This window comes from Pteropus medius, unplaced genomic scaffold (genome assembly GCF_902729225.1).
Source record: "Pteropus medius unplaced genomic scaffold, Ma_sr-lr_union100, whole genome shotgun sequence".
NCBI lineage: Eukaryota > Metazoa > Chordata > Mammalia > Chiroptera > Pteropodidae > Pteropus > Pteropus medius.
The window spans coordinates 29,545,770-29,572,926 of NW_024340696.1; the positions used below are offsets into that span (position 1 = coordinate 29,545,770).

General features: G+C 33.9%; 2 protein-coding genes across 7 annotated transcripts; one reads left to right on the forward strand and one right to left on the reverse strand.

Moving 5' to 3' along the window:
• Positions 1-9: 9 nt before the first annotated feature.
• Positions 10-16,116, reverse strand: TUBE1 (tubulin epsilon 1). Its single transcript, XM_039870542.1, has 11 exons — positions 16,021-16,116; positions 15,853-15,926; positions 15,192-15,244; positions 12,673-12,730; positions 9,494-9,609; positions 7,303-7,424; positions 4,227-4,414; positions 3,842-4,014; positions 2,944-3,084; positions 637-800; positions 10-602 (listed from the first exon to the last, which is right to left on the reverse strand). Exons 1-11 carry the CDS (start codon positions 16,043-16,045, stop codon positions 568-570), a joined length of 1,149 nt encoding a protein of 382 aa, XP_039726476.1. The 5' UTR covers positions 16,046-16,116; the 3' UTR covers positions 10-567.
• On the forward strand, positions 15,935-25,775 carry FAM229B (family with sequence similarity 229 member B). Of its 6 annotated transcripts, none has more exons than XR_005654478.1 (4): positions 15,941-16,129; positions 22,504-22,660; positions 24,275-24,413; positions 25,550-25,775. XR_005654478.1 is itself a non-coding variant. In XM_039870593.1 (4 exons), the coding sequence occupies exons 3-4, from the start codon at positions 24,289-24,291 to the stop codon at positions 25,665-25,667; spliced, it is 243 nt and encodes an 80-aa protein (XP_039726527.1). In that variant the 5' UTR covers positions 16,139-16,311; positions 22,501-22,660; positions 24,275-24,288; the 3' UTR covers positions 25,668-25,775. The 6 variants fall into 6 exon arrangements, 5 of the variants coding, with proteins under 5 accessions (XP_039726546.1, XP_039726520.1, XP_039726527.1 ...); XM_039870593.1 differs by lacking the exon at positions 15,941-16,129 and adding an exon at positions 16,139-16,311 and having other exon boundaries at positions 22,501-22,660; XM_039870594.1 differs by lacking the exon at positions 15,941-16,129 and adding an exon at positions 16,139-16,311.
• The last annotated feature ends 1,382 nt before the right edge of the window (positions 25,776-27,157 follow it).

Consider the following 27,157-nt stretch of genomic DNA (forward strand, 5'->3'; position numbering starts at 1 on the left):
GTTAAGAATTAATGTACTAAAAATATTTGCCATATTATGACAGCCCATTAATTAAACTAGAATGTTACTGATGGCGCCATTCTAATTGCTTAGTTTATAATGTAAGTTATCTATTTTTTACTATTAGCAGTATTGTGGTACAGTCTGACAGTGAACTAAGGGACATTTAGTAGAAGGACATTAGATTGGCTATGATGGTGACTCAAAAAACTAGAAACACATTCCTTAACATCAGAAATCTGGGGATGAAAAGAAATAAAGGTATTATAATTTTCCTTTGTAATTCAACAGAGTAATTTTCCTAAAAATAGACTGTCAATAAATAGTAAACTATAAACTTAGAAGAAGTGTAATGGTGGTAATAAAATCAATAATTAAATTTTCTGAACACTTTCAGGACATAAGACATCTCATATATCACTTAGTACTTGTAAATAATGTACTATTATTATTTTTATTTTATATGCAAGGAGAATAAGGCTCAGAAAGGCTAAGTAACTTGCTCAAGGCCACACTTTAGTTAAGTAGCAATGCTAGAATTAGAAGAAGACCATCTTAACTACTATGTTACACTGTCACAAGCAGTACACATAACAAATTATCTTGAAAAAATATGCAGTACACATAACAAATTATCTTGAAAAAATATGAAATCAAACCTTTCAATATTTCTGCGAAGATCTGAAATCTGGACATTTCCTCTAACCATGAGGGCACATGCAAGGTAGAGACTATGTTTGGGGTCAGCCCGAATTAGCTGGTGATCTTTGCTAAAGGCATCTGAAAACATCTGATCCAACCTAGAACAATGAAAGGCACTGTTTATACAAAATATTATTTCTTTCTTCTACGTAGAACTATAAAATGAAAAGACAGACATCTATAGGTAAATAAACTTCACATACAAATATATTCTAAATCTTAGCTATCATTTTCTCAAAGCAATCTTTTATGGAATATGAGAAGATAGGAAATAATATAACATCTTTGTTTTTTTTTTTTTGGAAAAGCTTCTGCAATATAGTGATTTCAGATAGCGATAGCACTGATTTTGGAAACTTGATTTCTGAAACTTGGGTCATTACTTATTTTATATGCTTATCTACTTCATAGTATCAGAACTATCAAAACTAATTAAAAGCCTACATTTAAGATTACCTTATCTCTGTAAAATACATCATAAATTAGTTATAATTAAGAAGAACCTATCAAAAGACAATGTTCGGCACTTCTATAAAAGAAACTCTGTAGTAGTGTTCCTGAAAAGAAAGACTTCCAAGTGAATGGTCTTTTAATTCCATTCTTTAATCCTTCAGTTAAAGAAAAGATACGGTGACTGACAAAGTTTATATCTAATGATACACAGGCGTGTAGGTCCTTACTACGGTTCCAGTTTGGGTCTTAAATCTTAATTCAATACAAATATGACTAGGTTCTTTAGATAACTCTAGCCAAAACTAAAACCATTCTCACTTGTTTGGAAACTACTAAGAGATTAAAGAGTTTAAAACTATGCTTTTTAATAGCACAATTTTAAAACGATATATTATTTACTCAAGGATAAATGTGTGCACATGCTGATATGGCAGACTTTGAAATATCTACAATACAGAAAAAGCAGAAAGAAAAAAAAGGTAAAAGAAGAATATAAATATAGAAAGAATGTTGTGACAAGTTCCTTAAGAGTCTAACATTTTTAAAGTTCCTTATAGATTTTCACTAACACAATTAAAAACAAACCTTCAAAACAAATGATATAAAAATATGCCCAGCAGGATTTTAAAAAAGTTTAATTGGCTTTAAAATATGCAGAGTGAAGAACCAAGTCAAACTTTTTTTCCTCTATGTTGGACTTTAATTAGAATTTACATATCTTTTATTTTTCAAGAATTAACATTAAATACAAAAATGTCTGGATTATCACTATTGTACAATAAATAGTTCTATGTGTCTATGTTAAAGGTATACATTATATTTCCATACACTAATTTTTAATATGCTGGGCTGACAACAGTGAACATTTAGTGAATAATTATGTTTCATACACTGTACAGGTTGCTTAACTTGTTAAGGTCATCGGTATCCTACGCTGAAAAAGAGTCCTGTTAGCATAACTGGTTATTTGCTACTGACTCAAAAAAAAGTTAATATCACTGTGACATTCCAGCAGTACAGAATTGTTATCTTGCTAAAACTTAAAGCTATTAAAAAAAAAAATCTTTAATCTAGTGTTTATCATTTACATACTTTCTTTTTACAGAGCTTGAACAGGACCTTTTCCCTCAGTTAACTGTGAATGCCAGTGTGAACTTTTCAAGCTCATCATCACTGTATATGCTTAAGAGTATCTTCCAACAACTTTTTTTGTTAAGTAAATTCATGTAAGTTTTATGCTTAAAAATAACATACAGTCTGTTACAAAACAAGGTGTTCTGGAAATGATCTATAATAATCTCTAATGATCTATAACAGCTACCATACAGAATGACATCGGAAAGCTTTCTATGGTGCTAAACTGTGTGATAAGAGCTTTAAAAGATACTCTTATTTAATATGTCTAACAAGCATATGAGGTAGGCACTCCAACTTTCATTTGTACAGAGAAAAACTAAAAGTACTGGCAAATTTGCTACGAGTAAGTGAGACGATCAGGATCCAGACTTAAGTATGTCAGACTTCAAAGCCCTTAAATATTTTCTATTTGCATAAGCTTAAAAATTTAGTTATTAGATTTAATTTCAAATAGTTTAATACTGACTTTTCAAATAATGACTTCTAAATAAAGAAGCATTCCTATAATGAAAAAACAGCTGTCATCAACTGTATTTTATATACATCTCACATAGAAAATGACATGAAGAAATAACTAGGGTTTAACTTTTCTCTTAAAATTTTTTAAAAATAATTCAAGTTCTCAAGTAATTGGAATAAAGTTACTCTTACCTTCGAGGAGGAATATTGACATCTGCCAGTGTGTAGAGAGGTGTTAAGCTTGACACAAGATAATGCAATTGAGGAAAAGGAACTAAGTTCATGCTGATTTCATTAAGGTCCATATTAAGGGATCCTTCAAACCTTGCAGAGCTAAAAAAATCAATATTAAAGGATGAGATAAAATTTAATTTTTAAATTAAATTTGGATGTAGCTTTGGATGTAAATTTTGGATGTAGCTTGATTTATTTCGCAGGCCTTTTCTTAAATGCTTTCATACCCTGTTCTTCAGTATGCTCTTTTTCCTATATTAGTAAAATTTAGTATCACGAAAATGCTGTGTAAAGATAATTAAAATATAATACAACATCTATAGCGATTCTTATTTCTAGGTCACTTAAAGTGTAACTAATACACTAACACAGTTGCTCACTATATATATAAAGAAATGTTAAAACTCACTTTAGATTGCGTTAAACACATATAGGTCAATAATTATTTCATTACTGTAAACTTAATAAATTCCCCAAGGGTCTGCTTAATACACTCTAGAATCTGGAATATAATAATGCCAAAGCGATCTTTTATATAAAAGGAAATATTGTGGACCAGCTAATGAGGAGGCATAGATTAGCTGGTTTAAAAGATTAAGATATTCTACAGAAAAAAAAAAAAGTTTATTTTTGTCTAACCAAGTGCTTCTCAACTGTATATTATGGGAAAATATTCTGCTGCTTTAGACTCATAGCAATTAAAACTCTGGTCTATCACTCAAAGGTCTGACAACACTAGACAAAATAAAAGAAGCTCCTACAACTTAAGAACAACTAAAACAATGCAACTATGAACATCATCAAAAACACAATGAAGTATTTAAATTATCATGATGTATACTGTCCATAGAATTACCTTGTTAGGTTGAGCAGCAAATTTGCTACAATGTTGTTCATTGCATCAAAGGGCTTCTGCTGCTTTTTAAAAGCCCCAGCACTGGAAGTAATCAGACTCTTTGGCTTTACAGTTGTACCCAACCTTCCAGAATTCACCATGAAGTCAATTTTGCTAATGATGTCAAATAAAGACTTTTAAGGAAAAAATATTGGGAGAGAAGCTATTAAGAGCAGACATAGATGGCATTCTATCAGGAAGGAAAGAAGAGAAAGAAAAACAATTTAAACTTATTTTTTTCTCTTACATGAGAAGACTGAAAAGAATGTTTTATATAAACACGTAAGTATAACACAGCAATAAATATATATGCAATATGTGCATAAACTACAAAGTCATTTCTTACTTGGTTGTCAATGGGCAACACACAGTCTGCATGTTCATTAAGTTCCTTCATTGCCAAGATGCTATTATAAGGTGAAGTTATGACATCATCCTCATCAGAAGGATAAACTGAAGTCACGAATCTGTATACTTCTGGGAACTCATCCTCAAGCACTTTTAAAAGAAATGTGCCAAGTCCAGATCCTGTTCCTGAGAATTAAAATTTCAAAAAAGGAAACAGCAGAAAGGGTTCAGAATATAATTGTGAAAAACTTGGATTTTATGTTTTTCTAAAAATATATATTAAAAATTTTTAATTTTCAATTGGTTCCTATGATTATATATTAACTAATTTCAGATAAGGAAATGAAAGCAACATGGGCAGTGAGGCTTAAGTCCCGAATTCAATTTCTGGCTCTTACTGTGAATTTGGGAGGGCTTTCTGTATTTTACTCTTTTGCAAATTTAAGATATATCTATACAATGCCTAAAGAACTGACTGAAGAGTAAAAAATACAACTAAGACAGTATTCAGGCTACACTTGATGTAAGGCTACTTAACAAAACCAGAGGTTCTTTACATCTTTTGTGTAGTACTATGACCTTAATGATGAAGAACACTATCATAACACAGGGAATTTAAACACTGAGTTAAACTTATTTAAATTTATTTAAAATTAGGCATGACCACCTTGAATTTACAAAACTCTCAAAAAGGAAACTTTTTAAAAATTATCTATGTAAAAGTAGAAACTCTAGAAATCCCATCAGGTAATTTTCTGACACAGAGTTACATTTACATAAATTCAGAAAATTTTAAGAACTTTAAAGAAATAAAACTAGAATCCTGTAACTTGGTGTTTTTCAAACTATGGGTCATTAACCATTAGTGAGCTATGAAACTAATTTATTAGGTTAGGACCAGAATTTTCTTTTCTTAAATGAAACAGCAGAAATATCAATGTGTCACATGTAGCATGGGTAAGGTTTTCTGAATCTTCTATTTCAGTTTATGTATGTTTTATGTGTGTGTGTTGCACAGTGTTAAATTTATTGCTGTTCTGATTTAAAAAAAATTTAAAGCCAATGCTCTAACCCATGCAGATAAATATTAAAAGGCTATGTTAAAAATACTAGATGAAAGCGAGGGAGTTTTTTTTTGTTTTGTTAATCTTTAATGAGAAGGATTTTGTAAGCATTATATAAAACGAGAGCCATTATAGAAAAGACAGCTTTGATTATATTAAAAATAAAGCATATATATGTGTGTGTGTGTGTGTGTGTGTATATGCGTATATATACACACATATACGCACACACACACACACATATACATATTTATATATCCCATAAACAAACTAACAAGGCAAACTAAGAAAAATCGTCTATAGTTATGATGGAGGACTAAATTTCTTTAATAAAGAGGTGTCACAAATGAACAACCAAAAAAATAAGAATGCAATAGAAAAATGGGCAAAAGATATAAATAACTCAAAATAAATCAAATTAAAAATAGATGTGAAGATGCTCAACCTTTCTTCTAATTAAAGAAATGCAATTTAAAACAATATAATTTTGAACATTTTAGATTATGTCTCTTATACTCAGTTGTTGGTAAGTGTGAGGGCATAAACCCTTGTAAATTGTAGCTAATAAGGATCGGTACAAAATTGTAGGCAGGTATTCAGTAATCAATGAAAATTTAAAATGTACATATTTTTTAATCTCGCTTTCCTTTCTAGGAATATTGCCTACAACCATAGTGGCACAAATGAACAGAGATATATGTACTAGATATTCATTGGGGACTGTTTGTAATAACTAAACACTGTAAACAACTTAACATCCATCAATGAGGACTGACTTTAAAAATTATTGTCTATTCATACAATCAAATTGTATGAGTCAGAGCTAATATTAAAAGACATTTGGAAAAGATATAAAGTGAAAAAATTACTGAATAATATGTATTGCATGATATTGTTTACGTAAAAATATGCATACACACTTTTAATAGGCATGAAAAATATCCGGAAGGATGACATTGGTAAACTTGATTACCTGTGAGGAGACACTAAGGATTAGATGTGGGAAAGGAGACCTTCATTTTTAACCTTCAGTATTATTTGTTTTTGCCGTTTTCAGTGAATTATGAAAAAAGTATAATCTGAGATTTTGAGTAACAGAGGGATTAAAAATGTACCATAATGAACCACAAATTACACTGTTTTTTTTGGAAACTTACTCAGACATGCGAGTTAATTATATTAGTATAAAGAAAATTTGTTTAATTTAATGATTATGATGGTCTTCTAAAGGCATGGTTACATAGTAATTATGATTTTAATTTTAAAACGCTATCGCACTGAATAACAGATATGTATAAAAAATCAATTGTACATGACCTGCTGAAAATAGAATCTTAACCTTAGTTTGGAGAAAAAAATGTGGCAAAGTTTTCTTTTAAAATTAGCTAATCCTATTATGAAATTAGCAGATTGTGATCTGCTTCTATTTCATGGAACAGGGAAGCAAAACACTTCACTTGCAAGGTAAAGGCTTCCCTGGGTAAAGACAGCAATACTGATCATTCAGTCTAGGTCAAGGTGATTATTTACCACGTAAAGAATGATTTAAAGGAGTTGACTAAAAGAATTTCTTTCATTGGACACAAGAAAGGTTAGAAGCTGGTCAGAGAAAGAGTTTTTATATTTTTTTGCAAGCATATCTATAAATATGCCGGAAATATTTACCTCTAGTGGGACTACACAAGCAAATTCTTAGGAGAAAGTCGGCATTCCCAAAAAGCTCATAATTATTGAAATGTAGCTAGAAGCTTTGTAAGAGAAACTAAAGGTAGAAGAACAATTTTCAGATTCAGTTCTATTGACTCTTAAAAGTATTTTAAAAAAAATGGTAATAGTGAACACACTTTGACAAACATTTAAGATAAAAAGCTGTTAGGTATATATATTCATAAACACACACTCCTAATAGTTCGATCTTTATCAAGCATAGGATTGAAAACAAGACTTATGTTTTCAAAATAAATTCCCAGTTGTACTTTCATATTATTATAGGCAAATGAGTAACTTTACCTCCTCCCATGGAATGTATTATAAAAAAGCACTGCAAACAATCACAGTGCTCTGCTGACTTTCTGAGTTTCTCTAAAATTTGTTCTTGATAAAGATTGCCAAAAACTTTGTGACCCACAGCCCTGAAAAAAAGAACACAAAGTGATTAAAATATTACTTTTTTTTAACTTTATTTCAGTATTTTATTTCTGATCTAAATGAAAAGATTATAGAAAAACTTGAAAAAGATTTTTACTGTACTAAGTAAATTCTATTCTTATTTTGTATTAATAAATCATATTATGATATCTCAAAGATACTAGGTAGAAAATTTAACAAATAAACAATATCTATAATCCTCAAATATCCTGATAATATAGGTCAGTATCAATGGATATTCAACTATGGTTTTCTAAATTTATCTTCTCTTTTTTTTCTCTTAAGGTGTAACTACAACAAAACAAAATTTTAGTTACGGTACTTTCTCTGTATTGAATTTTATATATTAAAAAGCAGAATGTGGTCAACTAGAAAAACATAAAAACTTAAACTAACCTATTTTGGTTTAAAATATGAGTAAAACATTGATCACATCATGTTATTACTAGATGACATGGCACACAGTAGAAAATTGATATTCATAAAACTCTGCAAGCCTCTTTGGCTGTTCAAATTTGCAAATATTACTATGATATATTAAAAAATAAACATAATTTCTCCACAACATGCAGTCAGATGTAACTCAAAAGTTACAGAATAAATTGATAACAATTAGAGAAAAGCCAGTTGGGCGGTCAGGTAGATTCACTTATTTAGTGACTGGTTCTCCCCAAATGACTCCCCCAGAACACAAGATTCAAATTCATGCTTTAGTAAAATTATACATCACTACACACTATTAACCTGAGGGACTAATTGCAAATAGTTAAAATAATAAATATTAGATTTCCAAATAACACAGAGCAACTTAGTTTTTAAAAACAGTCTCAATGTAACAAGTTTTAATGATCCGTGCTGGAATTTTTTTCTCACAAAGAAAAAGATACCATGAAAATTTAAGGGCCAAACACAGCCTGAGCTTGAATGCCAGTGGCACTGGTCTGCTTTGTATCTCTTTATCAATTCTATTAAATCTGACCAACTGGAAAACTTGATAGAATCAAATAATATAGGTAATAGAACAGTTTATAAAAATACTTAAAATTTTCGTCACTATTATTATGCAAGAATCAATTTACAATGAGGGATATAGTAAGTCAATTTTTCACAATTTATCGTTTTCTTAAAAAAAAATGAGAGATGCGGAGAAAAGAGAACTCTCCTACACTGTTGGCGGGAATGCAAATTGGTACAGCTACTATGGAAAACAGTCTGGAGGTTTCTCAAAAAATTAAAAATGGATATACCTGCACTTATAAGTATTTATCCAGAGAAAACCAAAACAATACTTCATAAAGATTTATGCATCCCTATGTTCAGAGCAGCACAATTTACAACAGCCAAGATATGGAAGCAACCTAAATGCCTATCAATGGACTACTGGATAAAGAAGTTATGGTTCATATACACAATGGAAAATTACTCAGCAATTTAAAAAAATGAAATCCTACCATTTGCAAAGACATGGATGGACCTAGGGGTTATTATGCTGAGTGAAATAAGACAGAGAAAGATAAATATATGATTTCACTTATATGTGGAATCTAAGGAACAAAAAGAACAAACTAATCAAAAACAGACTCACAAATATAGAGGACGATCTGGTGACAGAGGGGAGGGAACTTGGTGGGTGGGAGAATGGGGTGAAGGGTTAAAGAAATACAAATTAGTAGTTGACAGATGGTCACAGGGATGGAGAGCATGGCACAGGGAATGCAGTTAGCATTAATGTAAATGACTAAGTGGAGAGCCGAAGGAGAGAAAGAGCAATTAGGGGGATTTTTTTAATTTTTATTAACTATATAAATATATAACCAATGTACTACATACTTGAAACTAATAATAAAATAAATTTTTTTAAAAAATGAGAAAGAACTAGGTTACAGGTGGTTTTCAAGCATCGTGAAATACCATCATTAATCAAAGGAAAGATGATGGGTTAAAAGGCCTAGAGTTGGGTATGGCAAGTTACACAGCAGGACCTATTAGAATGAAGGAAAGATTGCTCATTTTTTTCAGATGACACTCCAGTTTTATGTCAGCATAGTCTCACCAATTATTCCCTGAGCCAGAAATATCAGTGATGAGCTGTTTGCTATCAAAAACATCTCTCAAAGGTCCCTGCAGAATTTCATTTACTACTCCTTCCTCCATGTCAATCAAGACAGCCTGAAATAGAGAAATAAAATTTAATTAGCATATTTTTCTTTAGACACCCTATAAATGAAAATAACTTGAGCTAAAAGTTGCACTTTTCTTTTTATAATTTAAGCTTAACCAAATCTTTATTTGAATCTTTATTTAGAATCTGGAATAAGAATTAAAAAAAAAATTCACTCTGCTCAAAAGGTAGAATCCAATTAAAAGTTGGATTCTAAATGTTTATCCTACTCCAAATTACCAAGTGGGAAAAAAAGTAACTGAATAATACCCACAAATTATTTTCTAACAATTCTTTTATTCATGTGCCTACGTAACTATAAATTTCTTGAGAATAAGGTCTCAGAAATCTAGAAGGTAACCTTAATCAGAAAAAGTCTCAATAAATGTAGGGTATATTAATGTATTTGCCTACTAGGAGCAACCGTGCTGTTCTTTTTGAATCACAGCCCCAATCTGTCCAAGTCAGTAAACTTACTATTATATGCAAAGCCAAGGTACTAGTTAGATGTCAAAAATGACAACAGGGTCCTTTGTCCCAAGTAACTCACAATCTAATTCATTACCACAACCTTTACTACCATAGGAGATAACTTCTATTACTGAGAATAACACCAGAGTATGAAACATAAAACTAACTATGGAAAGAAAAATGGAGAAGACTGGAGAGAAATATAGCAAAATGTAAGCAGGGAGAGCTTGGCAGTAGGATTATATAACTCTCCTACACTGTCCCTCCCCCCGTCCCCGCCCACTGTTTTGTGCTTTATTTTCCATATTTTCTACAGTGAGGAAGAAGAGTGAAAAAGTAAAATAAATCAGTAAAGCAAAGCTGAAAAAAATATTCTGAAATAATCTTAGGGTACATATAAAGCTATTAACTCTGTGATTCACTGTCACAGAGAAAGTGCTTGGTTTATGGGTTTTAGTTCTTGTGATCATGTAATGTTAAGCACTTACTACATATGCCACTGTTCTTAGTCCTTATATGTATCACCCCCATTTAATTTTCACAACCCCGTGCATAAGTACTATAACTATCCTTACTTTACACACAGAAGAAACTGAGGCCTAGAAAAGTTAAATAACTTGGCTATGGTCACCCAGCTAGTAAGTAGTAGAGCTGAAATTCGAACCTGGCTAGCCTGGGTATAGAATATTGACTCTTAACTACATGCTCTACTATTTTATTGAAGAGAGACCATCGAGTTTGATATTTACAGAGTACTGACTCCAGTGGAGCTACAACTTATGTCCATATAAATTTTAAATTCAACTATGTATGTAGTTAATTATGATACTGTAAGCTGGCAATTAAAATACTATTATTACACAGTATATTAGGAATATATTTAAATTATATAGTAGTATATGACAGTATCAGTATGTTATAGAATGATTATAAAATTGTTTTACAAATGTGCTCCTTTATATACAGCAATAAATATACACACACTTTACACAGACAAGACTATATAGGATTATTTACTGGTAATTTTAGAGATTTTTAAGAATATTTCCAATAATATGCAATTTTTACCATGTACTGTCCTCGTTCCAAAACAGATTTATTGAGATGATTTGTGGAAGAGTAAACATTTTTTTTTCAGTCTGAAGGAAAACCATTTAGTTACTGTCTCCTAAATGGTCAATCAGATTAAACACATTTAACACATTTAAGCCATACCCTCCATTACCTTGCTATCTGGCAAAAGAAGCAGTATGCAGAATATAAACTAACATTCAAGCACCTCCTAAAGTCAGTTCTGATAGTATCATCACTGTCATAGTAACAGCATTAAAACTGACATAGTATATAACTCTTCCAATCTTTCCTTAGCCATATCAGGTCTTTGATTTGTTTTCCCCTTGGAAATTAATTAAAATTAGGAGAAATTGTCCTGGGTTCCACACTTAGCCATCCGAGGTCTGGAGTCACAACTGTTCTACGATTTGATGTTTATTATTTTCTTCCAGAGCCACCTGGTGATAGCCTTCTGGCCTTTGAGCCTTCCCTTAAATATAGGATTTATGAAATTCTGAGTATTTGCTTGTTAACTTCAGATACTGGACATAGTAGAGGGACCCAACCACCAAGTTATCTTGTGAAGCCTAGACTTTTCAGTGGTGATAGCCACATAATAAGAAGGCTCCTAAGGAGAAATGGAAGAGTAACTTCTAGGACAAGTCAAAGGCTACAGAAACACACTGACTCTTTTTCAGTAGTGTTTCTTCTACCTCTCACCTTGCTCACTGATACGGTGGTAGGAAAGAGCTCAAAAAGAGTGGTCTAGGAAACATCAACATTTCTTTTCTCTGAGTAAGACTGGGATGTTAGCGCTCTCTATGGAATGGAGGATGCCAAGTGTTAATTATCCCAACAGCCTACAAGCACATGGTCTCTGTTGTAAATTTTGTTTTCCAAGGACATCAGAGATCATGGACAGAAGGAGACAGTTCCCAGGTACCATAACACTATTGCTCTCCACTCTTTCAGCCACTACTAGAGGTCTAATCCTTACTGTCTCAACTACTGCCATAGCATCTAAGCTGCCTTTATCATCAAAGATTACTGATCAGCAATTAGAAAAAGCAGGTTGTTGTAGATATCACAGAAGAGAAGTGCTGTTGGAACAGGATTAAGAATAAATATAGGCTATTGACTTGAAATATTTTTTTTCAGGTCTTTTATGGTTGTGGTATTTATTCACAATAATGTCGCTAAATCCATGCTTTGTATTGGGAGCAAATAAATCTTCCATTATCTTCAAATGAAAAATTAACCCGCATTAGTATGTATTTCAGGTTTAGAGTTAACAATCGTTATCATTTATCTAGATGTATATGTCCTGTAAAACATTTAGAAAAAATGCTAAATTTTTTACTTTAAGCACAAAATATTCCCCTTAAAGTTTCAGGTACACACAATGTGTGCTTAATTACATTAAATGTGGCTTAGTAAATTTTTTAAATTTGAGAAGTTAAATTAAAATTGTATTCTCATGATAGTCACAAAAGTATAACTATTTTAAAAACACATGCAATGTAAGAATCCAAATGTATGTATCTTACTCGTGCTTTTAAAGAACAAATTTTCCCCTTGGAAATACTGCCACCATCACCAACCACTCTGAAAGATAAAAAATAAGAAAAAGTCTTAACTCTCTCATGGCCAACAGTGCTATCAGGTAATAAAATTCCATTTATATAACAAAGCTACATAGAGGCCGGTGAGACAGACAAGGTAACAAAGGAGCTGCCACTCCTAATGGCTTCCCTTGCCTGCCTCCCATTAGGCTAAACAATGAGGTACTTATCTCTCCGGCTTTCTTGGTAGTTAGCGCTGGCCATAGAATCCAGTTCTGGCTAATGAGTTGAGAGGATATTTTGGGAAGCTTTTCTAGTTAAAAGGACTAGATGTTGTTCATGCTCTTCTTCCGTTTTCCTACCTTGAACATGAATACGGATGTGATTCCTAGAGTGGAGGTGCCATTTTATAGTTAAGAAATAATAAACATGAGGACAAAAAAGCCTACACATTAAGAATGAAACAATAGTCAGTATCTTGATCTTTAATGCACTTCTCTAAACCCATAATATCCAATTTCCTGATTTCTTTGTATGTGAGATAACTGGGTATCTTTATTGCTTAAACCACCATTAATGAGGTTTCCTGTTGTAGCCAAATTCATATCAACTAATCTACCAGTTATGTATCATTGAGTATCTAAGGCTGTTTCTAGAATTTCATGTTGAACATAGTTACCAAAGTAAATAATCTATGACCAAACTGTATGAGTCAACACAGTTTGCAAGAAGACAGAACACACAAAGGGAAGCTGACCTGAGCACAATGTTGTAGGTCAGGGGTTGGGAAACTATGGTCCTTTGGCCAAATCTGACCAGTTACTTGTTCTCTTAAATAAAGTTTTGGAACACAGCCATACCCATTTATGTACATACTAGCTATACCCTTCGTGCTACAATGGCACAGATGTGACACAGACCTTATGGTTCACAAAACCTAAAATATTTACCATCTGATCCTTTAAGAAAGGTTTGCCAACTCCTAGTATAGATAAATTCCTATCATACTCTTAAAAAATGATTATTTCCTCAAACAGATACAGAAATGTATACAAAAATGTGAGACATAGTCTTACTTCTGAAAGAGTGTTTTGTACTAACTTATGGAACAGATACTGCATGTACTGATAGTACAAGGAAAGAACAAGATGCCAAGTCCTTTCTCCCCTTTTTCGCAAACTTGATATTGGGGAAATAAGAATGTCCTCAGGTTAAATTATAAAACAGAGAAGATGAGAGTATAGCTATGTGAAGTCACCTTACTGAGAGAATAGCTTCCAGGGTGTCTCAATTATGTAATATTCAATGAAAGGATTCGTCATCAAGAATAGAGGGGATGGGAGTAGGAATTTAGTTAGAAGGGAAACACCTAAAAGGATTACAAAGGCAAATTTGAGTCTCTTAATATTATTTAGGGTAAAGGTTGTTCTAGGTCACAAACAAAAGGGAATCTAGTCTATATGACAGATATCTCCATATAATAAAGATAAATGATGCCAGCCATTAAAGTAATACACCAAACTTCCCTTGGTCTGATTCCATGGTCATGAAGCAACCTCTATCATTTAGCTTTTCAGGTAGAATTCCTATAGAAGAGAATGTGCTTTTGAAGAAAAATGAGTAGATAGTCTTCTTGAGTTATAGTTCCTATTGTCAATTACTGACTTTCTGCTTTTTAATCTCCCATTCTCTTTGAGTTTGGTCTATCTGCCTGGATTGGATCCATTCTCAAGGTGCCAACGTTTGAGTTTGCAAGCCTGAAGGTCATACTCTGGAATTCACCAAGAAGTGGGGACTAATTAGTCTTCCCCAGGAGATAACTGCCTCAAATACCCAACTAATTAATTCACACTAGAACTGGAATTTTTATTGAATTAGACTAACAATGGATATTAAGTATATACTTTTCAGTTCAAGCCCATCACAGTTTAGCTAGCTTTAAGTATTTTAAAAACACATAAACTTAATGATTTAATATTAAAAGCTTATGAACAAACCCTGAAGGTCAAATTACTTTCAGATAAAAGATATATAATTACATACATCCTTTATTAAATAAACAGAAGTAATGTGACAATCACTTTTCTCCTTTTTAGCACATTCTATTTGTAGAGCAAATATTCCTGACCACAAATAACATCAAAGAGATGTAAACAATATATTTTTCTTTTAAAAGTTAGTCATTATTGATTAACAAGATATCCTCAGAGAAATTTTCAGCATTCCTTTATTGGAACATTATTTCAATGTCAAGTTAAAAGAAGACACACTAAAGGTTCTTTTTGTTCCTTAATATGGTCTTAAAAGAAAACCTGTTGTCTTGCTCTGCAGAATGATATGAGAACATTAATGTTATGAGAATGAGAATATTCAATGAGAAAAATAAAAAAGCAAGACAACTTCTTTACAGTTATCAACTGTTTTTACTGCCTTTTGAAGATTCTCAATCTGTTGATGTGAATAGTAATCATTATGCTATTTGATAGACTTTAATCCCATCTTACCTGGTATCCACATTTCTAAAAAAGCTGCTTATTGCCTCATCATAAATTCCTTTCTAAAAAGAAAAAATTATAGCATTAGATTAAGTTTTGCCTCTTTTCCAAATGAAGTCCTTTCCATTTAATAATCCCACAATACTGTAGTGATTGGTACATGGCTATGATAATAAAAAGCAAGTTATCATAAAATGCTTAGTCTGATTCTTCCAAACTACAGAAGGGTAAATGCCCTGAGATCTATTAAGTTCAGAGAAGGGTGCTTAAGTCCTCAGTCCCCATAGGACGGTAGAACAGGTGAATCAAATGAGAGCTTTCTCTGAGTTCTCGGTGATTTTAAAAGCTGACGGATTAAACTAAAAAATATAATACCATACATGATACCAATTTTATAAAGTATTTTCACATATATCTCATTGCTCTTCGCGAGAACCCTGATAAAGATGAGACCCTGAAAATTAAGGGAAACAAGACCAAGGTCGCCGTCCAATTGTGTAGTCTATTGTGTACCTAACGCCAAAAACGTTTAAAAACCTGTTTGATCTTTACTGAAAAGATCCCATACAACGTATATCGGTCAGATAAAAGCTCAATAAAGTAATTCTTGCTTATCTATTGGAAGAGCCTCGGTAACAGGAGGGGGGCTCTCGGAGGGCGGGACCAGCACCTGATTGACCGTGGCGTGCTCCCTCAGCGCCAAGTCCCAAAAGCAGCAGCCAATCTGGTTTCCGCACTGGCCAACTGCGATGAAAGGAAAAGAGAATAGACATGAGGCTGAAAACAAGTCCGCCTGGCTCCGCGCCCACCGAGCCCTCATCCTTTTGGCGCAACTTACCCTGTACGACCACCGACTGAGTCATGCTGCGGTGAGGTCTGCCCTGGACACCGGGAGCCCAGGCGGTCCTTGGTATTCCGCCGGGGCGGCCGTAAGTCACGCCGCTGCCGTAAGTCGCTGCCGTAGTTACTCTCTTCTCTAGGTTCAGGCAAAGATTTTCCATCAGAAGGCCGCACCAGTGTACCTGCGTCTCATCGTTACCATAGAGACTGGGCCTCCGGACCGCAGATCCTCGCTGCCTTGTCAACATCTTTTAGAATCGGCAGCTCCGGAGGCCGGGACAACTGGCGGGTAACTAGGCGTTGGAGTGGGGCTTTGAAACATGTTAATGGGCTCTCAGAGGTTTAGTCTTTGCTCACAGTCTCAACGCCCTGGGCGGTGGGTCATATTCCGTTTATTAAGATTCGTTGCGCCGCTGCGCTAGTACTTTATCTACCTAGCCCTTTGTTCTAATAGAAAACGAAGAATGTCAATGAGCACAAAGAAACGTCAGACTAATAGGCGTCGCAGGGTTATAAACTAGGTGGTTATACACTTTGACAAAAATGGCGCTTTAGAGACCCAACCAGTGTTTGTGGAAGCTGTATGCTGCCAAAATTAACTTGGATGCTCGCTAGAGCAGCGGTCTCCAACCTTTTTGGCACCAGGGACGGGTGCTCCTATGAAAACCTAATGCCTGTTCTGAAGTGGAGCTGAGGCGAAGATAGCGCTGGGGAGCGGCTGCAAATGTGATGAAGCTCACCAGTAGCTCACCTCTGGTTGTGAGGCTCGGTTCCTAGCAGGGCACCAACCTGTACCAGTCTGAGGCCCGGGTTGGGGACCCCTGCTCTAGAGGATGCAAAAGAAATTAAGATGCAGATCCCCAGCTCCAAGAAATTTAGAATCTAATCAAAGATACACAGACACAAAATACTTATTGTTACTTAAAATATTGTGTGGTGCTGATTATAAGTGCATTACGATTCAGTGGATGAGGATGTAAATAAGTAAATAGAGATCTGATGGAAGAGATGAAATTGAAACTAGGCATTTAATTTATATACAATGTTTAGATGTGAGAAAGGAGGAAAAGATTTAAAAATCAGGCACTCCTGAAAATTACTATCTCCTTAAAATTGTCAGACATTAGAAAATACTACTGTAAACCCTTATTGACCAATTTATACCAGATTTTAATTAGGAACTCAAGAACTTTTGAATTGAAATTAGTATTTTCCACAAAAATTCTGAGGAGCTGCAAGATTCTAGGAGGTCTTCTTTATTAAAAAAGTTAAATTGTATGTGCAACTAATGTGTGGCAATAGAAACTACAATGGTCGATTGATTGGAGCACCCTATTTTCCCACCAAAACAAATAAGTAGTTGTTACTGCATTTTTCTGTTAGCTGGTAAGTTTGAAGTTACAATGGTGGTTCATGGTTTCCAGGCTCTCCTACATTTCCGTTTGGATGTTTTTCACCTTAGTACTTATATCTTTTGTGATTTAATAAAATTTTTTTTTTTCAATTGTTGGATTTTAAATGCTTATTACTGAGCATGGAGTCAGTGGTGGAAGTACAGTCAGTTACCTCTAACACTTTACTTCAAGGCCTGATATTGAAGTCCCAAAGTCTGGGGCTTCCAAAATTTTCAAACTTTGGTCCAGTTTGTATGTCTGCATTGGTAAACTATGTGGTTCCAGCTCCTCTGATATTTCGGCTTCTGCAAAGCTCCACCCCTCATGCAGTGGTTCAATCCCAGTCATTATTCTTCAGAGGTCATATATGAGAAAAAAGTCAAATTAAGAAAGCCCTAACAAGTCTCATTAGTAACTTCATTCTGAGGGAATAAGACTGAGAGGTAATTCTGCTTAAGAGTCAAGGTGGAACCTTATATACCACCACTTTAGGACCTCAGTAGAAGCAGAAAAACTTTTTAGAGTTTATAATTTCCAGGAGTCCACTTTGAAGTCATAAATCTGAACATATCCCGGTGTTGAATACATTCCTAATTAGATGGACTGAGACCTCATTTAAAGATATTCAACAAACTCTCAGAAGAGCAAGCAGAACACAGGCCATCCTGAAAAGTTATACGCAGCTCTAGTGGAATTCTCTCTACTATACCTCCTCTGATAGAAGAAAAATGAAAAAGAAAATGTGACTTACCTTTCACACTCTAGCTGTAAGTAGAAGAACAGGTTTCAGATAAGTAAAAGTCAAGGAGAATTTCACTACACAATAGCAAAGCAAAGGAAATTGATGGAAGACCAAAACACCTTAAAGGACTAATGAATAATTAGAAGCATGAAGAAGCAGACTAGAGAGCTGAAATTCAAATTACTGATGTAGAATAGAAGCTTGAGAAAATCAAAGAGAATACTGAAGCAAAGGACAAAGGTATTAAACCTCTTAGAAGACATTACATATGAAAGAGACCAGTATAGTTCAATGTAAGATCAATAAGGGCTCCTGAAATAGAGACTACAGCAAATGAAATAAAAAGTCTCCTTACTTATATAAATAAATAAGGAAGAAAAATCTGTAGGTTAAAAAGATATACTCTGTTCCCCAGGGAAAATTCTATAGTCTATTGACTAACACTAAGATATATTCTGGTTAAGTTACTCAATTTTCAGAATAAAGAATTCTTTGGGTACCCAGGCAAGAAACAAAAGTGAAGCATGGAGGAAAAAAAAAAACCAAACAATTAGGTTCATCTATAGCAATTTAGTACTGGAAGATACTGAGAAAATGTTACAAAGTTCTGAAGGGGAGTAAAATGTGTTCCAAGAAAATTATACTCCTATATCTTTTCAAAGTTGTCATTAAAATATAATTTGAATTTGTACGTACTCTATCCATTTTTATTCCTGCTTGCACAGTGCATTTCTGAGCCCATCTCTTTTATGTATAACTTGACAAACACAACCAACTGCAACCAACATGGTATTAACGATCTATCTTCCAATCTCTTTACCTAGCACTCAAGTTCATTAGTAAATCATCTGCCTTCTAGGTTATCACAGCGTTTTCCAAAGGTTTTTCTGATAGATTTGCCACTGAATAATAGATAACTATCCTTTCAGCCTCTGAGAACAATTTCCTTGTCACTTGATGCTTGACTACTTGCTAGTGACTTATATTTTAGGTTTTTGTTATGATAGTGCCTCAGTCTGGACCTAAGTCTGTGTAAAGATAAACTTTGTTATGCTACGGTGACAACTAACCTCCAAATCTCAGTGGTGTAAAACAACAAATTTTTTTTTTTTTGCACATGATACATCTCCATTGTGTGGGGTGTATGGTAGCTATGCTTTATGTTATCCTCGCTCTCATACCTGTGTAGCTGAGCTACCACTGTTTGGTACATTCCTGGTTTTTGTGGCAGAAAGACAACTCAAGAGGGTCTTGTATTGCATTTAATGGCTGCTGTTAGCTCACTGGCCCAAACTAGTTCATGTAGACTCCAAATAATCATAAGGGGGCCAAGAATTGCAATTTATGGAAGACAGAAAGCCAGAAATATTTGATGAACATTTGTAAGTAAATCATGAACATTCTCAGACATAACATCAGAATGCAGCATCTGTGGTAGGCAGCCTCTAAGATGACACCAATGGTCTCTGCCTCCAATTTTTGTGTAATCCTCTCTTCTTGAGTCTGGGCTGGACCTAGTGACCTCTTTCTAATGACTAGAACCCAAACACAGCCCAGTGGCACCCTGAGTTGGAGAGACAATGTTGAGAATTCTGGGAGACCAAGGCAGCTAGAATGTGCAGGGCAGAATGCCAGAGAGGAGTGTGTTTACAGAGAAAATTCTGGAGATCTTCAGGAGATTCCCCATGAGTCTTAAACTGAGTGCCGATCAGTACAAGCATGTATGGAAACTACTCAAGGGTGAGGAAAGAATGACTGGAAAGAAGCAGGCAGACAATTCCTGGAGTTCACAGAGGGCTGGAACTTGTTCACATTCCTAGTATCTAATTTCAAAATTTGTAGAAATAAGCTAAAGTAGCGCTTTGATGAAAATTTATAGACTTAAATGCTTATGTTAAGAAGCTAAGTCTACCCTTTTGTTTTAAGAAACTAGAAAAATAATAGCAAATTAAGCCGAAAGTAAACAGAAAAAAAAGGAAATACTAAAGATTGGAGTAGAAATCAAATAAATAGAAAACAGAAAATTAATATAGAATATCAATGAAACCTAATTATGGCTCCTGAGAGATTAAAATTCTTTTGTGGGCTCCCTTGCTCATAAGATAAAGCCTGAAATCTTTAACTTGGATTTATGTTCTGGCATGGTTTAGCTTCTACCTATCTGTCTGGCCTGAATTCCTTTTTTATTTTTTTCTTCTGTGGTCGTACTGGCTTTTCAGATCTTCTGTTGTCCTCTCTGCTGGCCGATGACTTTTGCACATGTTGTTTCCTCTGTTTGCCACCTCCCCAGCTGTCTCAATGTCTTTGTTTCCTACCCATTTCTACCTAGTTAATGCCTACTCATCCTTTAGATTTAAGTTTAATATCCTAGTCCAGGATGTATCCTGCCCTAACCTGTAAACTGTGCTAGGATAGACACTGTGTATGTTTCGCTCAATATTTTATCTTCAGCACTTAACACATGCCTGCCTTATGATGGATTCTCAGTGATTATTTGTTGTATGAATAGTTATAATAATAGATCAGTTTTCTTAGGATATAACCAGTTCAGACACTCCTTTTCTGCAGCTCATGAATCAATATCCTGAGGATTGAAAGATTATTATTCTTGGGCTTCTGAGAATTAAGAGAGAGTATTTAGAGATTCCACCATCTTTTTTTTTTCACCATTTATACTTCACTTATTCATTTCTCTGAAGATCTGCTAAAGAGTCAAGTTCATTTTTTTCTGATATATTACTCTAGTGCTAGAAAGTTTCATCATTAAGACCACTGTTTGGTTTGTTTCATTGTAGCACCTATACCAAACAAACAATCCAACAAAAAACTTGGCACAACTTGTGCCAAATAAACTAGTAAAAAAAATGGCAAATTAGAGGAATTTAAGAATATTTTACATGCAGATACTTTGTTAAAAAGTGAAATCATATCTCAATACTTTGATTTCAAGAATTATGCAAAAAGATGAGAAAACTTGTACTGATTTAATTTTTGTGTACCAGACATTGGCTTTATTACATGTCAGATTTTTTAATTTCTCAAAACAGCTCTATGATGTTGGAATTAGTAGTATTTTACAGATAAACTTTTAGTGATTTGCTCAAAGTCTCAAAGTTAACATAGTGTTAAAATTCAAATCTAATTCTGATGCCCAAACCCATAATTTTCCCACTGCTGCCTCCACTAAAAAATGTAAACTAGCATTAAACTAGTATTAAAAATTTTTGCCATCCTAAGTATTAAATGCTTAGGTCCTAATGATACGTTAGCTAACAATGGGCAGCAATTATTTCAATTTGAAGATGACATGGCCAGTTAAATGGTTTCTCTATATTAAAATTATGATCAACTAGTCACAGATAGCACCCTAGTAAGAAAAATGCGGCAGAGGTAAGATTTTTGTCTAACATTAATTTAATTATGTAAATTGCCAATTTTCCATAACATAAATCATGTGAAAACGGAGCAGTGGGAACTTAACATAAAATGTAAGTATTAAAAAAGATTTTCATTAAATGTAAAAAATTCTCACATTTCACAGTTCAGTCATCAGCTATGAAAACTGGAAAAAAAATGGTTAGCTGAAGAGTAAAGTTCTGGCTCAGGAGTCAAACTTAAGTATTATATTCAGTGAGGTAACCTGTTGATATAGAAATTGAGAAAAGGAGGGAAATTCAGAAGATAAACTTCAGCTTGTTGTTGGAGCTATGAATTTTATTCTGTAGCAGGTAGAAAACTGTATGAAAGAATCTCTGATGTCATAATTTCTGGGTGTAACTGGGACATTTGATCATCATTCCTTTGGCAAAGATGTTATGAAGAGGATACCCTTAGTTTCCAGGGAACAGAATAGAGAGGACAGACAGTACAAGATGTTTTCTTCCTTTCTCAATTGTCATTGTTCCTGTCATTTAGGAATTTCAAGACTCTTTTGAGGAAACAGGAAAGAAGAGGTAATCTAGGCATTAGAGTTATAAAGAATCCTACACAGGAAAAGCTACAGGGAAGTTTGTGAAGGTGTAGTTTGAGGCTGTTGGCTGTTGGCGTGGGGTGAGGATATATGTAGATTGGACTTACAATTTGGGTTATTAAAGGAAAGTCTGGAAGATAATGACAGGAAAATGGGATAGAAAGTGAGAAGAATCTCACACAATTTTGTGCAGATTGATTAGACTATAGGTCTAGAATAATATATATTCATTCACAGATTAAAATATTTTATATTGTTGGGGAATAAGGCAGTGAAAAGAAGAATAAAACCTTTAAATAAACTTCAGAGGCTTAAGTTTTACCTAAGTTTTAGCTTGTTGTAGAGCTATAAATTGTGACATTTTATTCTTAGCAGATAGGAAACTATGTGAAAGAATCTTCTGATGTCATAATTTCTGGGTGTCACTGGAACATTTGATCATCATTCCTTTGTCAGTTCCAGCCTTCTATGGAAGGTCAGTAGAAGCAATTGATTTATTCACCTCTACAGGAATCAGACTCAGCCTATTTTGGTAAGTCTGTGTCTCTGATCAAGTTAGTTAAAACTTAATATCTACATAAGATAGATAGTTATACTAAACCATAGATTTTACTATGATTTTATAATTGTCATTGAGCATGACACTTTTTTCCCTTGATAGTTGACACAGTCTATAAAAACTGTTGTATAATAATCACATCCCTAAATTTTAATAATTTAGTTTTGTTATTACTATAATACACATTTACTTATACGGCCCAGAATATTGAACTATGCATAAGAAACAGATATAACACATTTTTCACTGTTCCTGTCCTTTGATGAAGACATGCAAGTTAATACAAGATAGAGTAATACCTGACCCACTGTGTGCCAGGTGCTGTTCTGGGTGTTAAGGAATCAGTCAGTGGTGACAAAGACAGATGTGGAATTGGTTGGGGGTACAATGATTAAACAAAAAAAAATTAGTGTACTGGTTCTCAACAAGAGGGAATCCCCTTTATCCCTCTTCTCCACCAGAGAACTGTCAAAACTTTTGGGGAGGGATGCTGTTGGCATGTGGTGAGTGGAGGCCTTGGATGCTGCAAAACATCCTATTATTTACAGGACAGTCTCCTCTTTTTCTAACAAAAAATTACCTGGCCCCAAAGTCAATAGTGTCATGATTGAGAAATCCTGAATTAGAGTGATGATAACTGTTACAAAGCAGATATAAAGAGTGCTATGAAAACTTATATAATGGGGAATATTTATGGATGGCTCCTCTGAGAAAGTGAAATATATATTCATACTTAATGAATGAATTGGCTTTAACAAGCAAAGGGTGGGAGCAGTTTGGTCGGAAGAGTTCCAAGCAGAGGCACCGGTAGGTAGTAGGAGCTTATTTTACATAGCTCTGTGTGTGTGTGTGTTTGTATGTATATCATATATATCTCATACATACATTACATTATATATGTGCATATATATTAATAATGCTTAGTAGCATCTGCTGTTAATATTAGGTAGCCTTTATTGAGCACTATGTGTTAGATACTGCACTTTATATGTATTATCTATTTAATTCTCACTATTACTCTGGAGGTAGATACTATTATTATTCTCAGTTTACCCTTGAAAAACATACTTGGTTAAGTACATTGCTTAAGATCACATAGTCAATCCAACTCTCCTAAAACACTTTCTTAATTAATGCACTGTAAATGTAGAGAGGCAGAGAGGAATGAATGATAACTAGGAATAGAAGGTGGATGTGAAACTCAGCTGTTATTTCAAAGGAAGAAAGGGCTTAGATAGGCAGAGAAGCAGTGGGAAGTGGGTGCAGGGGCTCAAGCTTGTTGATTGCCACAACCATTTAAAGGCAAACTGAATTTTTTTTTTCACACAGCAGAAATGGACTTTAGTTTTGTTAACCATAAGACATAGTTTACTTTTATTATCTAGTGACTATTTTGTGTTTGTTGCAAGATAACATTTTATGTAAAGAGCTGTACAATATAGTATCTATATACTTTTATAGATATTTTAAAATGTAATTTTCAGAATGTTTGTATATGCCTGTAACAAAATAGTAACATTAAAAATTTCAAACAACTATTTGAAGACAACTCATCCCTTCCTCCATTATTATAATTTTCTAATATAGGTTTTCAGTGAATTATGCCTTTTCGGTTTGGGACCCAGCCACTGAGGTTTCCAGTGGAAGGAGGAGATTCTTCAGTTGGGCTGGAACCTGGCCTGAGCTCCAGTGCTGCCTGTAACGGGAAAGAGATGTCACCGACCAGGTTAAGTCTCCTTATACTGAAAACTGAGGAAATGTGTAAAGGCTGTCATCAATACAAACTTTAGCTGATGTTCAATATTAGCAAGATAAAAGCCCAGAAACATTGCTATTATTAATTAGCATTAACAAATATTGCTGTTAGTAAATTAATATGAACAGATCGTAGGTTTTCTTAGCACATAGTCTGCATTTTGTACCTGTATGTATTAATGATAGACCAATTCTTTTTTTTTTTTGGTAGAATTTTAGTTAGTTTTCTTATTGTTGATATGCTCATGATTAGATAATATTTGAATAAACAAGCAAACCTTTAGTGCTATTATGTGCTGGGCATAAGGCTACAAATATGAAGAAGACTCAGGTTTAGTGTGACTTTGGCTTTGATTTGAACTTTGGCAGAAAATTCAATTATAAAATCGAAGAAAACTATAGTAGGGTTTGTTTCACATTTCTGCTGTTTACCGTAGCAAAACATCAAATACTGCATTGCTAGGTTTCTTATGGGTTGGAAATTTTTAGAACAGTGATTTAAGTTTAATAAGATAGGTACTTTAAAAATCAGAGTTATTTAAGGATGGGATAGACTACTTTGGGAAGTACCAAGCACTTGTTTTTAGACATGTTTAAGGTTGGGTAATTATTTGATGGGAATGTTGGAAAGAAAATTCAAGCAGTAGGTGTATTTTTGAACTAGATGTCATTTCAGGGCTCTTTTAAACCTGAGATTTTATCAACATTTGAACAACACGTGGAATAGTATGTTCAGTTTTACATTATTACACAAATATTTTAGTTTTTAAATCAACTAAAGTGATTTTAAGCTGTGTATATGTACAAATTGCCATAGCATTATCATACGTTTACAACTATGCACCACTCCCCCACCTTTGCCATTTAACATTACTGCATACCTTTCAAAATGAATATCTTTGTGTTTATGAATTTCCTGTGACCACAATTTCTTTGCAACGTAAGTCTAAAATGGTCTGCCTCATCAGTGCCACAGTGTTATAATAACTTTACAACATTCAAAGATTTCAAAATGATTTAAAACAGTTGAATATGCACTCATACTTGGTACTCTGAAAAAATTTCCTTTTTAGTCTCTAACTACGTGTCATTTGCTCTTTTATTCAGGCAACTCCGAAGATGCCCTGGAAGTCATTGCCTGACAATAACTGATGTTCCCATCACTGTCTATGCAACAATGCGAAAGCCACCTGCACAAAGCAGCAAGGAAATGCATCCTAAATAGCATCATTAAGTCTTTTGTAGAGGTTTGACTAGGTCAAGGGTAATGGGGCAGTATCATCTTATGATCTGGTAAACAAATAAAAGTGGTGGCACCTTTGGATGATGACAACAGTTGAAATATTTACTTTTAGTAGGAAAAGAGAAATGTAGTCTATAAAACATACAGTGATAAGCCATCAGTTATTTTTGATAGATAAGACAGAATGGTATTTCACAATTAGACATTACCTTAGAGATCATCTTGCTCACAGTGGATCATTAATATCAATTATTCGAGATGCTTAATCCACCTTGATTATCAATCAAGAAGGGCCCATTCTAAATGCTAATGTTTTAGATTGGTTTCCTTTGTTTACATTTGTGTTGCTACTTAGCCGAATCCTTTCACTTGAATCCTGAGTCAGTTTCTGGCTTGATATCTTTTGGTAATGTTCTGCTCAAGAATAATTAGATGGAGTAAGAAATGGAGCTCAGTCCAAGACCAAAAAAGTTTTTAGTCCATGGTTAATCTGCAAAGCATATAAAGTGCTTGCATATGGGAGTTCAGGTTATTGGTTAACTTTATTTTATAAAGGTCAAGACTATGGTTCTAACCCCATTTTCCAGGAAAAATGATGGCCAGTCATTACACTGTACCTCAAGTTCCAGCCAGTCATCATGAATTTGTCTATACTTGGTATTGAGAAACTTCAGATGGATCTTTTTGTTTGATCAGACTTAAGGATCAGTTTTGAGGTCTAGGCCAGCTATGTTTTCTTTTTCTTCTTGCGATAGTTCCCTCAAAAAAGCCTGCTTTCTTTTCCTTTTGATGGTTGCCAATATCCATCCCATGAAATTGTATTCTTTAAAAGACTGACTCTCATGTCAGATACAGTTCCACCAGTTTCTTGTCTACCTTGCTGCTCCTGAAAGTATACATATAAACCTTTTTAAATGAAAGGTTTATTCGTTTATAATTACATGGATGTAGATGCATGTGTGCTACATGAGGTGAAAAAGAAAAACTGCCAGGGATTTATAAATGGAAAAATTCTAAGAGTTTTATACATATATAGCATATATATATATATATATATATAATATATATATGCTATACATATGTATTATATATGCTATATATAATACATATCATATATATAAACTGGAAAAATTCTCACAGTGCTAGGAGGTGTTGAAATTCCAATCAGCCAGAGAGGAAAGACCTTGTTAAACATGTGGAGCAATGAATAGAGAGACCTCAGGAAAGTCATGCCTTAGCAGGAGGTCTAAACTAGCACTAGACTAAAAGCTAATGTAGCCCAACTTTAATGAAGCTTAAAAATAAAATTTGAGAGAATCAAGGTGGTCTCTAAGTAACTTAATTATCTGCCAAATACAAATACTCCGTAAAGGAAGAGAATAGGGAATTGCCCAAAGCTGGGAAAAGAATAACAGGACAGGAGAAAGGAGTGATGAAAATTTTCTCAGAGTCATACAAGGCTGAGAATAATT

Excerpts from the sequence above, each read along its gene's own strand:
- TUBE1 (XM_039870542.1), bottom strand. The coding sequence starts at position 16,045 with ATGACTCAGTCGGTGGTCGTACAGG. Across the intron at positions 4,015-4,226 it reads TGTTGCCCATTGACAACCAA|TCTTTATTTGACATCATTAG; the intron begins GTAAGAAATGAC and ends TTTCCTTAAAAG. Across the intron at positions 603-636 it reads TGATTTCATATTTTTTCAAG|ATAATTTGTTATGTGTACTG; the intron begins ATAATTTGTTAT and ends TATTTTTTCAAG.
- FAM229B (XM_039870612.1), top strand. The coding sequence starts at position 24,289 with ATGCCTTTTCGGTTTGGGACCCAGCCACTGAGGTTTCCAGTGGAAGGA. Across the intron at positions 24,414-25,549 it reads AAAGAGATGTCACCGACCAG|GCAACTCCGAAGATGCCCTG; the intron begins GTTAAGTCTCCT and ends TCTTTTATTCAG.